The sequence below is a fragment of the Musa acuminata genome, chromosome BXJ2-6, assembly GCF_036884655.1.
Source record: "Musa acuminata AAA Group cultivar baxijiao chromosome BXJ2-6, Cavendish_Baxijiao_AAA, whole genome shotgun sequence".
NCBI lineage: Eukaryota > Viridiplantae > Streptophyta > Magnoliopsida > Zingiberales > Musaceae > Musa > Musa acuminata.
The window spans coordinates 41,398,057-41,410,292 of NC_088343.1; the positions used below are offsets into that span (position 1 = coordinate 41,398,057).

A 12,236-nucleotide genomic window follows, 5' to 3' on the forward strand; every position below is an offset into this window, starting at 1 on the left:
GGATAGTTAAAATGGATAGGAGCATCAAGAATTTTGTATGATCATCATATATCTCTTAGATTAAAAAAATTTAATATTATTGTTAGAATAATAATATTATATGAATCTGATCAGTTAATAAATAATGTATGTAAAAAAATTTATTATACCACTAAGATAAAAATATTAAAATGGATATATCGAGTTACCATTAAAAACATATACTATTAACTATAAAATTTATGCTACAAACATTTCACTAAAGAGTATTTATTGATAAACTTGTCATTGAAAAATTTTCAATGATAAAACTAATTTGTCATTAAGATGTCATCACTAAGTGTTTCTAATTTATAAATTCGTCACGATATTGTTACTGTCATAAATATTTTTTTTATTTTTTGACGATAATTTTATGATTATAACAAATGTTAATTTATTCGGCAAATATTATCTTTATTGTTACTAAACTATTAACACAGAAAGATCATATATTGTCACTGATACTTATTATGTAATTTTTGAATTTAAAGGATTCTATACATTAATTTTAAGAGGGATGCACGATCTGGACCGTAGGATAGTATGTGTTTTTTGGGACCTTCGGATTGTTCGATCCCACGATCAAGATTAAAAAGACAAAGAATAACCTAAATGCTTTGACTCGCGCTCTGCTGCCAGAGGCGGATCCCGTTACATACGGCCGATTCCATCTTTTGGAGAAGCGAAACCCGATGTCACCGTCGGCGAGACCTCAGTCTCTTCGTCTTATGGAAGAGCGACCGAGCCTCGCTGTTGCTACCGCTGCTGGCCGAGGGGCTTCCCCGGTTTAGGTTGAGTTCTTCATCGACTACCTTACCACCACTTCTTCCGCCCTTGCGATCGATGCACATCCATCACGTAGCTACTGACGAAGTAAGCTATTTCACTTAGCATTTGCATTGTTGTTTGATCCTTTTCAACAAGTTGTGTGCTCTGGATGGCATTTCTCTTGTTCTTAGTCGATTGGTTGAGGTTGAATCGACCCTTCCATTGATAGAATTTGTTGGAAACATCAAGACTATGCGTCTGATGGCAATGAGGAAGATCGGTTTTTACTCAAAACGACCCGTATTCTGTGACTAAAATTTTGCTTTATAATATTTTGTAAGAAAGTGATATTACAAATCAACATTCTTTTCTCTTTTGAGATTGAAACTTATAATATTATCAAGTAAATGTGAGTTGGTACCAAAATTTAGGGCTAAAGAGAGGGCATCATCAAGATTGCTGGAATCTTAAATAACTTACAAGTGGAAGAGCCAGCAACGCGACTGATGTGATCATGCATCATGTATTAGTATCTTTTGTCAAAATTATCTTTCCTATTTGTAATATTGATGGTAACAACTTTGTTATGGTTCTCCAGATGGGCATTCCTCAGATAAATGTGTTGGACCAAGAGGTACTTTTCTTTCACATTTTAGATTATTGATTTGCCTATAACGTTATGTAGATGATTGAAAAGTTTTCACCAATTTGTTTGATAGGCTTATCTAATTTAATTCACTCACTTGATTTTTGAAGTGGACAATAAAATGTGGTAAATACTTGGTATTTATGATTTGCTAAACATCTTAACCTGATGATGATGATGACATCGAATATAAAGAATCATTACCATTGATATCCTTGCATAGTAACAAATTTCAGCTGTTAAATAGTTTTAGACTGGTTACTTTTTACTAAACAAAGCAGAAGTCCAATTTTGTTCTTGTTGCATGTGATGGTTTGACCTAATCTTAAGCAAAGATTACATATATTAAAACTTGGAACTCACACTTTAGCTCTTTGGTCTGTTTATTTTAAGATATTAATATATTATATAATATTGAATTAAAGCTTGTTGTATCTTTACCTAGAATGTGATGCTTGATTAATTATATTGCATGTTTTCATTTATTGTCAGACACCCTTTGCTAATTATGCATCATATGGTATATGCTACACTTAAGGATTTCGTCAATATTGTTATACTGTCATCTTCATCAGTTTGTTTAGCTTCCGAGATCTCTTTCCATATAAAATTACTGTTTGATACTAAAATTTACTTGCATTTACTAGAGCATTTCTTTCTTTCTTTATGTTGGTTAAGGCTTGGTGATCTCTTTAGAAATCTCTTTTATAAGTTCTCTGATTTGATATATAGTGCAGGTTGGTATGGTGACACCTATGTGCCTTCATCTAACATCTGAAGATCTGCTAGACAAGGTCAGTCCTGGAAGATTTGAAACTCCACAAAACTGAATAATACAAATCAATAACTCTACTGGTCTTTTTATTTAGTTGGTTAATATATATGTAGATGCCTTTGGACATTAGTAAAACCAAATATAAACACTCTTAGAACAATGTTCTTTTGGAAACAATATTCTCTTAGTTCTGAATGATTTCAATTCATGGAGAATTTTTATTAGCATATGAAATCAAGAAATGGGAAAAGAACGAGAATCAAAGTATTTTCATTTGCATTTGGTATAGCATGTTTTAACCAATCCAGTCTAGCATGAGCTCTATGAAAGCCATCACAGTCTCCATGCTAGGTGATATTATGCTTCCGTTCTCTTGACATCTGACAATATTTTGCTTAGTCCTAATTATTGATGTCACTAGGCGGAGGAGGGGGGCTAGCCCCTTTCCAACAGTATCTCTTTTTCCATTTTCCAATGGCCATCGTGCCTTTCCCTCTTCCCTTCCTCCCCTTCCTAGCCCCCCACCCCCCTCATGTTGTGTCTAAGTTATACATAATTTCTGACAATAATATTGTTTGGAGTAGTTAGTATTTTTATTTCATTTGCCATCATTCTGTATGTAATCTTATTTTGATTCAATTGCGACTTATTGTTGGTATATAATGAATTGTTTATGATGGAGTTTATGCAAGTAAGCTGACCATGAAGTTCTTATTTTAGTTTACATATATAATGACCATAGATTTACATATTTTATGTTTTATATTTTAACAATAATTCTTATAATATCTTGTGTATCATATCTTATCCAATTCCATGATTTGAAGCAAAAATGGATTGGATATTTATCATATTTTCTTTGATTCATACTCAAAATAATGCTTTTAGATTATCGCTGACGATGATAATGAATCAATTGTCTTGGTATAAAATTAGATATCCATGTCTACTTATCGTTCTTAATATCAAGTAGGAAATATAAAGAGTTGAGTTTTTTTTTATATACTCGGGTCTATCTGGATTTAGGATATCTTTTAATTAGGTCTTATGACATAATGCCATGTCAAATTTGGGGTTTTATTAAAATTTATCATGTTGCTTTATTGTTATTGTTGTTATTATTATTATTATTATTATTATTATTATTATTATTATTATTATTATTATTGCAAATAGTAAATGATGAAGATGGGATTTGAGTTAGGACGCCAGCTAAGCTTTATTTGAACATTTATTCGTGGATATATTATTTAGTTCTTTTAAGAAACCAAAGCCATGGATTTTATTAGCACAATCATGTAAAGATGGTGCTACGATGAGGATGTGGTGGGGTTACAAAGGAATCCGAGGGATAGTACGCAGACAAAGCTCTGACCTTCTCCGGCATGTCAATAAGGTCTCGCTCATGTCCAACTTGATAGGCTTCTGTTCATCTCCTGTTGGGAGCTCCCAATCGAAGTGGTAGATAAGAGAGGCAAGGGAAGTCTCTAAGCTTGCTAGCCCAAATGACATCCTTGGGCACATCATCATTCCTTTCCCGAAAGGTAGGAACTCGAAGTTGGTTCCCTTGAAGTCGACCATCGAGTTCCTCCCTTCGAATCTCTCTGGCTCGAACTCAATGGCGTTGTCCCAGTATTGAGGATCCCTTCCTAAGGCCCAAATGTTCACGAACACTCTCGTCTTCTCTGGTATCTGGTAACCAAGAACCTCGCTCGCCTCTCGGCACTCTCGGGGGAGCAGCAAAGGAACCGGAGGGTGCAGCCTCAGAGTCTCCTTGATTACTAGTCTCAGGTAGTTCATTCCGTCGATGTCTTCCTTTGTCACCTTTCCCTTTTCTCCAACAGTCTCCCTCACCTCCTCTTGCACCCTCCTCATCACTCTTGGATTCCTCATCATCTCTGACATGGCCCACTCCAGTATTGTTGCAGATGTCTCGCTGCCCCCGCCAAGTAGATCCTTTAAAGTGTTCATTGCAAAACGAAACCAGAAGTTAGATAATCGATAGGGCATCCATGAAATTGCCACTGTCCTGTATGATTAGGGCTTTAAAGAAAGCATACCAGGATAATAGCTTTCACGTACTCGTCTGCGAGGGGAAATGATAGGCCACCTTCGGCTTGAACTCTCAGCATGACATCAACCAAGTCCTCCTCTAGTTGCTCTACAGACTTCCTCTCTTTGTGCTCTTGAATGATGCTATTCAGGATTGCATCTATTTCCCAGTGTAATCTCTGCAGTTTGGAAGACATGCCACCGAGAACATTAATTATTGGCCATGCCGGGAATAAATCGGCCAAACTGAGAACATTTGGTCATATCTCAGTGAAACCACTTGATATTTTTTTAATTTGTTGAGAGAAACACGATACAAAGGATCGATTACTCCATTGTGATGCAATATTTGATTATGTAGATCCAATTTAAATTTTGAAACTTCCATTTGCAATGTCATTGTTCTTGGCCGAAGCACTACACTATAGATGTTGTTATATTGTTTCAACTGTATTAGTGTGACTGCTTTACTTTTCTAGAAACAAAATTTAGGCTCACAACCTACCACACATTTGAGAGTGGAAATTTTAATCAGATTGACGTGCTACACTTCGGTTTCATGTGTTGTGGAGCGATTTCTCACAAAAAGTCCATCTATTTATATGTTTTTTAAAGGAAGTGCCTCCGATTACTGTAATTTCCGAAGAATCCTTCATTTTTACATGATGCTTGGTCTAATTCTGATTTGATAACTCGTCATTATCTTTTTTTTCTTCTCTTTCTCTTTATTTTTCTATGGATCAATCTATAAAATAAACTGATCTAGTTATAATGTTTCCAGTAACACTAAAAGAAATTATAACATAATGTTTCTGGATAATTTTGTAAAAATATTATGTTTTTATGCTATGTTATGATATTTTCAGTATGCTAGGAAAATATTGTAATGTAGTGTCAAAAAAATTATAACTGAATTGATTCATCTTATTAGAACATAAGCCAGTGGTAAATTGCCTCCAACTCCTACTGATGATTACACAGATGCCTTCCAATTTTTTCTTTTATGCTTAATTATATACAACCTTTGATCCTTATCAATATATAACAATGTATATAATGATTATGTAACACATGATTCAGAGCCCCCCTAATGGGCCTCCCATCCCATCCCTTCAACAAAAATATTCGTAGAAATTAAGAGGCGAATAAATTATTAGTGCCTTCCATCTGGATAGAATAAAGAAATTTCCTCCCTTGATATGATATAAGGCTAATTACATATTACTAATTAGTTATTTTTAGCATTCCAATCCCTATACTTTTTAAAGTTACATTAAGATCTTTATACTAATGAAAATAAAACATTTAACCCCATTGCTTCAATAAAATCTCTCTTTTTTTATTTTTAATTTTGTGAAAGTATCTTTTTAATCCTGTATAGGGGTATCAATATTTTACTTTCGTAAATATAGGGATCCCAATGTAACTTTTGAAAGTATAGAAACCGAGATACTAAAAATAACTAATTATAGAGGATAATATGTAATTAGTCTATATGGTATACTATTTCTCATCAAGCCTTCGAAATGCTTTTGCTGACATTAAAAACTGAAGAGAGAATATGTTATCCTTCATTAATGATTGAAGGCCATAAGGATATCATGATTTGTTGGCCTCAGATGCAATCACTCCTGGAGCACTAGGTTGAGCACTCAAATAATGCAACTAAATGATGCATGACAATGAAGTAGATGAAAATATTTTTTTGTTTTCATTTGTGAAATTGCATCTCCTATTTGGAGGGAAATTGACCGTCAAAGTGGATAGAGAGGATGAGTTCAAATGTTAAACAGTTAAAGAGGAGTTGAAGATTAGGGGGTTAGTCCTTTCCTTTACTCAACATTATTAAGCATTCAACCTCCATCTACATCAAGAAACTACCATCAATTCTAACTCTATAAGGCAATCACCAGCAATGTCCTTTTCTTATTGAGAGTGCATTTGAGATCTTTTCTATGAAGACAAAAAAGAGAAAAAAAAAGCTGCTGCCCAACTCACAAAAGCTTTTATCAGTTTAGAAGTAATTTGTCAAACCTGGATTATGAGAATAGCCCAACTAGGTTTGGATTGTGAGAATAACCGTCCACCACACCAATCTTCAAGAGTGGAGAAGAGAGGTCAAGGATGAGGATCCTCGATGCAGTGCTGGACCTCTTTAGAAATGAGCATCTTTAGCATATTATCAAGAGACAACCTACATAAGTAGATTTAAAATTTTAATAAATAGGATATGACATATAGCAGATGTTGTAGAACTATTGGAGCAATATCTTTTATCAGCGAGCATCTTTACCTTATTATCAAGATAAGACCTATCATTCATGATAAAATTACTCTAAGTATGTTTTCTGGTTGAACACTTGTATTGTTATTAAATATGATAGTTAGAAATCCATTTTTTGTCAACTCGACCTTGGTAGTTTCTCTTTGCGTATCATACATAATTATGCATAGAATAATATCTAAAAGACAACTTCGAAGATGAAGATGAAGGAGAAATTTTGTATGACATTCTTGTGCATATGCAATTGTAAATACGCACATGTATATATGAATGTGTGCATTTATAATTTATTCAATGATTGACAAGAAATCCACTTTACCATATTTCGTTAATAGCTATGGAATTTTCCTTTATAAGTTATTCAAGGAACATCTTATATGCTAATTCAATGTGCCAATAGCTTTAGCTTCCAGTACCCGATGAAGCTTTGTCACTGCTTATGGGAATGGGTTACAAAGAAAATGCAGCGAAAAGGGCCCTAAGAATGACCGGTCAAGACGTTCAGCCAGCAGTTCATTTCCTGGTTGAAGAGGAAGCTAGGAAAATACTCAGGAAACAGGAGAACATTCAGCGACAAGTGGAGATTTTGTATGGCTCTATACTTTGCCATAGAATGTTTTTATCTTATTTTTTAATTAATGATTGTTGCTGATTGTATAAATTTGTAGAGAACAGAGGAGATATGGTACTAATAAATCATGGCATATAGCATAATGCGACAGATGTAATGGCTTTGCTTCTGTGGATTGTGAAACATTAGATTGTGTCAGGCACTTATCAGATTGCTCTCTGGTGTCTAGGATCAATACATGTACACTACTAGTCAATCTATTTTGCAGTTTTGATAGATATCTTGCTGCACAGGCTCTTAGGGTGAACGAAAATGAAGTTAAAAAAGCATTAGATCTGTTGACAAATCCTGAAAGAAATTGTGCCCTTCTGGTACTTAGTTTTCTTTAGAGTGCTTCTATATTATCATTTTCACTAACTAATGACCTTTTGACTGCGAGAATCGACTTGGCAGTTGGGAGTATAGGATTCCTCAGGTGCAGACATCGAGGAATTAGTATCCTTGTGGTATAACCGATCATCAGGTATTTCATCGCTTCATTTATTCCTCGGACAATCAAGTGTTTCATGCATTTATTTCAGATAAGGGTGCCCTTCTCGTGATGACTCCCAGGCATCTAATGTTGCCCTAGTTATCTGACCATTCTTATTTTCACAAGCAGTATATTCCATATGCTTGACCATAGATCTCCATTAGCTCCTGTTGCACTGTCCGGTACTTGCGTTCGGAATTAACTATTCTTGACTGCAGTTGTGGATGCTGTGCAAAGGTCATGTACCAAGGAGGATGCGTTGAAACTTCTTGTCGGAGCAAATTCAGAGGACAGCCAGCATGCTATAATCAACCAACCGAAAGATGATCAAGGGCCATCAGCCGCTTTAGCTAATGAAGATAAAATGGATCTGGGAGGAGAACACAAATATGAGAGAGACGAAGCCGTGGAAGACGAGCTTGCGAAAGAACTGACCGGTGATCCATTGGCAGACTACGACGCGGAAGTAATGAAAGAAGGAGAGGCCATAGCAAAGTATTTGGCCCTTCTGGATTCAAAAGCCAATGCAACATAGGAAATAAGATACACAGGTTCTTCCAGAATCCAGTAAATAAGTAAGTTAGTGTAGTTTCCTTTTATATCCTCCAGCATTAATATAGTATTATAAAAGATACGACTGCGATTTCTTTTTTAAATAGCCTTAAGTTTTCTTTTTGTAATCAATCATTTCCAAATGGGTTTTTATCTATCTGGCAATGTGCACCCAGCAGCGGAGAGGTCATATATGGTGTTTTACATTTAAAATTTCATGCTCCAAGGGAAAAAGCCGGAACTAGTTGTTATGCTTAATTTACGCTCCACTTTGGTTGGAAGTGAATAGATTTGTCGACTTTAGATGATTTCATGCGTAAAGGCATCTCTATTCCCATCCACAAAATTATCTATAAATACTTAATAATTTTGTGGACCGGAAAAGAGATGTCATTGTTTTACGCCTTCAAAAATGGATATATCATTTTGAACATAAATGATAGACATGTGATTAAGAGAAATTTTACGAAATCACTAATAATCAAACAATCTGTAAAGCTTGGAACCTCAAACCCTTAACTATTATTAAGAGTTTGGTTTAGTTGGAAACTAATATCTATCTTTATTCATAATGTCTCTTAGTCAGGCTAGAGATATTGTTGACAAGAAAACAAGGCATATCAGGATTTGGATGAACCTTTACAATATAATGCTTTATCGTAACACTCGTCCTTGGCAATAATATTTAACTATTTCAAATATCAAAACAGAGATCTTTTTATTTCATAAATATTATTTCATTAGATTAAACTGCCCATAATAGGGCTTCACACGAACGAGCCTCCTATACCATATCAACACTATTTATATGAAGTGCAACACATTTCTGTAACAATGCTGCTGACTACTGGGTAAAAGTGCATGCATGAAGAAATGACTACGGGTGCATGTATTTTTAAGTAAAGGTCAGGTCATGGAGAAAGGAATACGAGGGATGGCACGTAGACACAGGTCCGACTTCCTCCGGCACGTAATCGAGAAGGTCTCACTCATGTCCAACTCTTGGGGCATCCCTTCATCTCCCGATGGGAGCTCCCAATCAAAGTTGTAGAGAAGGTTAGCCAGGGAAAGCTCTATGCTCTTCAAACCAAATGACATCCCTGGGCATATCCTCCTGCCTGCCCCGAAAGGTAAGAACTCAAAGTTGGTTCCCTTGAAGTCGACCATGGAATTCCTCCTCTCGAATCTCTCTGGCTCAAACTCAGTGGGATTGTCCCAGTATCGAGGATCCCTTCCCAAGGCCCAAACGTTCACGAATACTCTTGTCTTCTCTGGTATCTGGTAACCAAGAACCTCGCACGTCTCCCGGCACTCTCGGGGGAGCAGCAGAGGAACAGGAGGGTGCAGCCTCAGAGTCTCCTTGATGACCAGTTTCAAGTAGTTCATTCCGTTGATGTCCTTCTCCGTCACCTTTCCCTTTTCTCCGACAGTCTCCCTCACCTCCTCTTGCAACCTTCGCATCACTCTTGGATTCTTCATCAGCTCCGACATGGCCCACTCCATTATTCCTGCGGAGGTCTCGCTGGCCCCACCGAGCATATCCTTTATTGCAAAAGGAATCCATAAATTAGATTCTCGAAACTGCGACTGTAAGGAAAGATTAGGGTTTCAAAAAAAGCATACCAGCATCATGGCTTTCATGTCCTCGTCTGCTAAGGGGAATGACAGGCTACCTTCAGCTTGAACTCTCAGCATGACATCGACCAAGGCCTCCTCCTCCTCCTCCTCCTCCGGTTGCTTTGCGGACTTCCTTTCTCTGCGCTCTTGAATGATGCTATTCAGGATCGCGTCCATGTCACGGTGTAACATCTGCATCTTGAAAGTCGCGCCACTGAGAAGTTTAATTATCGGCCATGACGGGAATAAGTCCGCCAAACTGAAGCCTCCGGCAGCTTCCAGCGTTTGCATCACTATCCGTATGAACTCTTTCTGGTACTTGCACTTGCTGCCGATGACGGACCGGGAGCCTATGTCATTAGCCAACAGCACCAAATTTCTTACTGAGGTTCACGGTGGAACCAGCGTTGGACAACAGGACTATCGACCGCACAAGATTAAGCACCTCCTCTTCCCGGATAAAGCGAAAAGATTGGACTCGCTTGGCACTCAATAGCTCCACGATGCTCATCTTGCGCAGCTCCCTCCAGTGGAATCCATACGAGGTAAAGCCGACGCCCCTGTCACCGTATGTGGCGGTCTGGAGATTCAGGTTAGTGGGCCGAGAGGCGAAGCTGACGTCGTGGGTTTTCATGATCTCAGCAGCCGCTTCGGTAGATGAGACAACGAGGGTGGGGACCTCACCGAGCTTCAGGAGTATCACGGGGCCAAATTTCTTAGATAAGGCAGTGAGGGATCGATGCGGCAGGCCACCCAAGAGATGGTGCAAGCTGCCTATGATAGGGAGCTTAGATGGACCGGGAGGCAGTGTGGCACTAGCTCCGCGACCGGACCTGTTCTTCTTGAGTAGCAGCAGCGAAACGAGGAGGACGAGAAAGGAGAAGAGGAAGGAGGTGCTGGTGAGATCCATGGTTGAATTAGTTTTCTGGTGATGAGGCACCACAGGCCCGTACACCCTTCTTATACACATGACAGTTACGAGTTTCTCGTGCAGCTTCCCGGTTGAGCAGTGAGAGACGTTACCGTATCATCACGATAGTTCATCTGGGTCAAAGTCTCGATGGTACAACAAACAAAATAATGGGATCACAATGGTGGCGGTCAAATTCGTCAGCCACTTTAAAATGAGAACAAACTACAAAATCTGATAAATAATCGTTATATGTATTATTTTTTCTATAATCTCTGCCTACGCCAACTTTCCGTTCGTTACTTGATTGTTTCGGTCGCAAGCAAGCCGCCATGGACGTGTCCTACTCCGAGTGGACAAAGCTTGTGCGGCATGCAAAAGAAAAGTCCAAGGTGTAGTCTCTTAACACTTGAGATGCGTCCGTGTTCAGTGGTGACCCGTTGTATTATTTCTTTGAGCATGTCATAAGATGGATGTATATGAAATTGACAAGATGAAGTCAAATCAAGAATCCTACTTTGATCCAAATTATTATAAATCCAAGTTTGGATTGTTGAACTCGTTGAATAGCTATTTTATTCTAGCCACTGACGAATTCTGGGTGCAACCCAAAGGAAGCAACAATTTGGGAATCTGCATGTATCCAGGACACGCAGCAATGAAAGGCCACTCTCAATCGATGCAAAAAACACATCGGCGTATCCCCTAAATTCGTAAGACAGTGACGAGTGAACGGTTGATAATGTAGGAGTTGATTGATAGTTACCTTTACCGCTCTCTCTGGCGCACAAATCAACAGTTCATGTCATATTATTGATTATGTCCGCACCTGCAAAGTGTTTCCTACTTTTGTCTTTGTATCATAACAAACGATAGTGCATCTATGGTTATAAGGTCCCTATCTGATCTAAAAATTCTTGACTTTGTCTTGTCGGATGATGTTGTTGTATATATATGGATGAATTTCGTGGAACCATTTAGTTAATTAATTGATTATAGAAATATAATATACAATTGTTATGACTCAATAGTTTGATTTAATATGGTATTATGTTTATTTGATTTATTGATCTATTTTATAAAATTAATTCTCACATATAAATTATTTTTTAAAAATTTAAAAATCTATTTAAATTTTTTTAAAATAATTTTTATTTTATTTATTTTGATTTTAAATTTTTTTTATATCTTATAAATCAAGAATATTATATTATGTGGTCCTATCTAATTAGATAAGATATATTATTGATATCGGTTAAAAGAAACAAAATGATATGATTCCTTGGGAGATATTATGCATCGTAGAAGGAACTTTCTAATTATATATCCTAAATATTTTGCTGTTGGTTAAAATGATAGAAACCCCTAATATCATAAAAAAAAATATATATACATATAGGAGGAGATAGAGATATTTGATATTATTGAGAATTACAAATATTTTTTCATCTCCTTTTAATTATGTGAACTAGTCAATGAGAGATTACAAATATTCTTTCATCTCTTAT

At 36.8% G+C, this 12,236-nt stretch overlaps 1 protein-coding gene and 1 pseudogene across 8 annotated transcripts; one reads left to right on the forward strand and one right to left on the reverse strand.

The window, feature by feature from the left end:
• Window positions 1-661: 661 nt before the first annotated feature.
• LOC103989870 (uncharacterized) lies at window positions 662-8,433 on the forward strand. Of its 8 annotated transcripts, none has more exons than XR_010488093.1 (6): window positions 662-894; window positions 1,221-1,312; window positions 1,388-1,423; window positions 2,168-2,229; window positions 6,947-7,640; window positions 7,868-8,433. XR_010488093.1 is itself a non-coding variant. In XM_065114445.1 (6 exons), exons 1-5 carry the CDS (start codon window positions 865-867, stop codon window positions 7,611-7,613), a joined length of 348 nt encoding a protein of 115 aa, XP_064970517.1. In that variant the 5' UTR covers window positions 662-864; the 3' UTR covers window positions 7,614-7,640; window positions 7,868-8,433. The 8 variants fall into 8 exon arrangements, 1 of the variants encoding a protein (XP_064970517.1); XR_010488095.1 differs by having other exon boundaries at window positions 2,173-2,229; XR_010488090.1 differs by having other exon boundaries at window positions 2,173-2,229; window positions 6,953-7,640.
• A 467-nt stretch (window positions 8,434-8,900) lies between these two features.
• LOC135615641 (desmethyl-deoxy-podophyllotoxin synthase-like) lies at window positions 8,901-10,728 on the reverse strand (annotated as a pseudogene).
• Window positions 10,729-12,236: the final 1,508 nt, after the last annotated feature.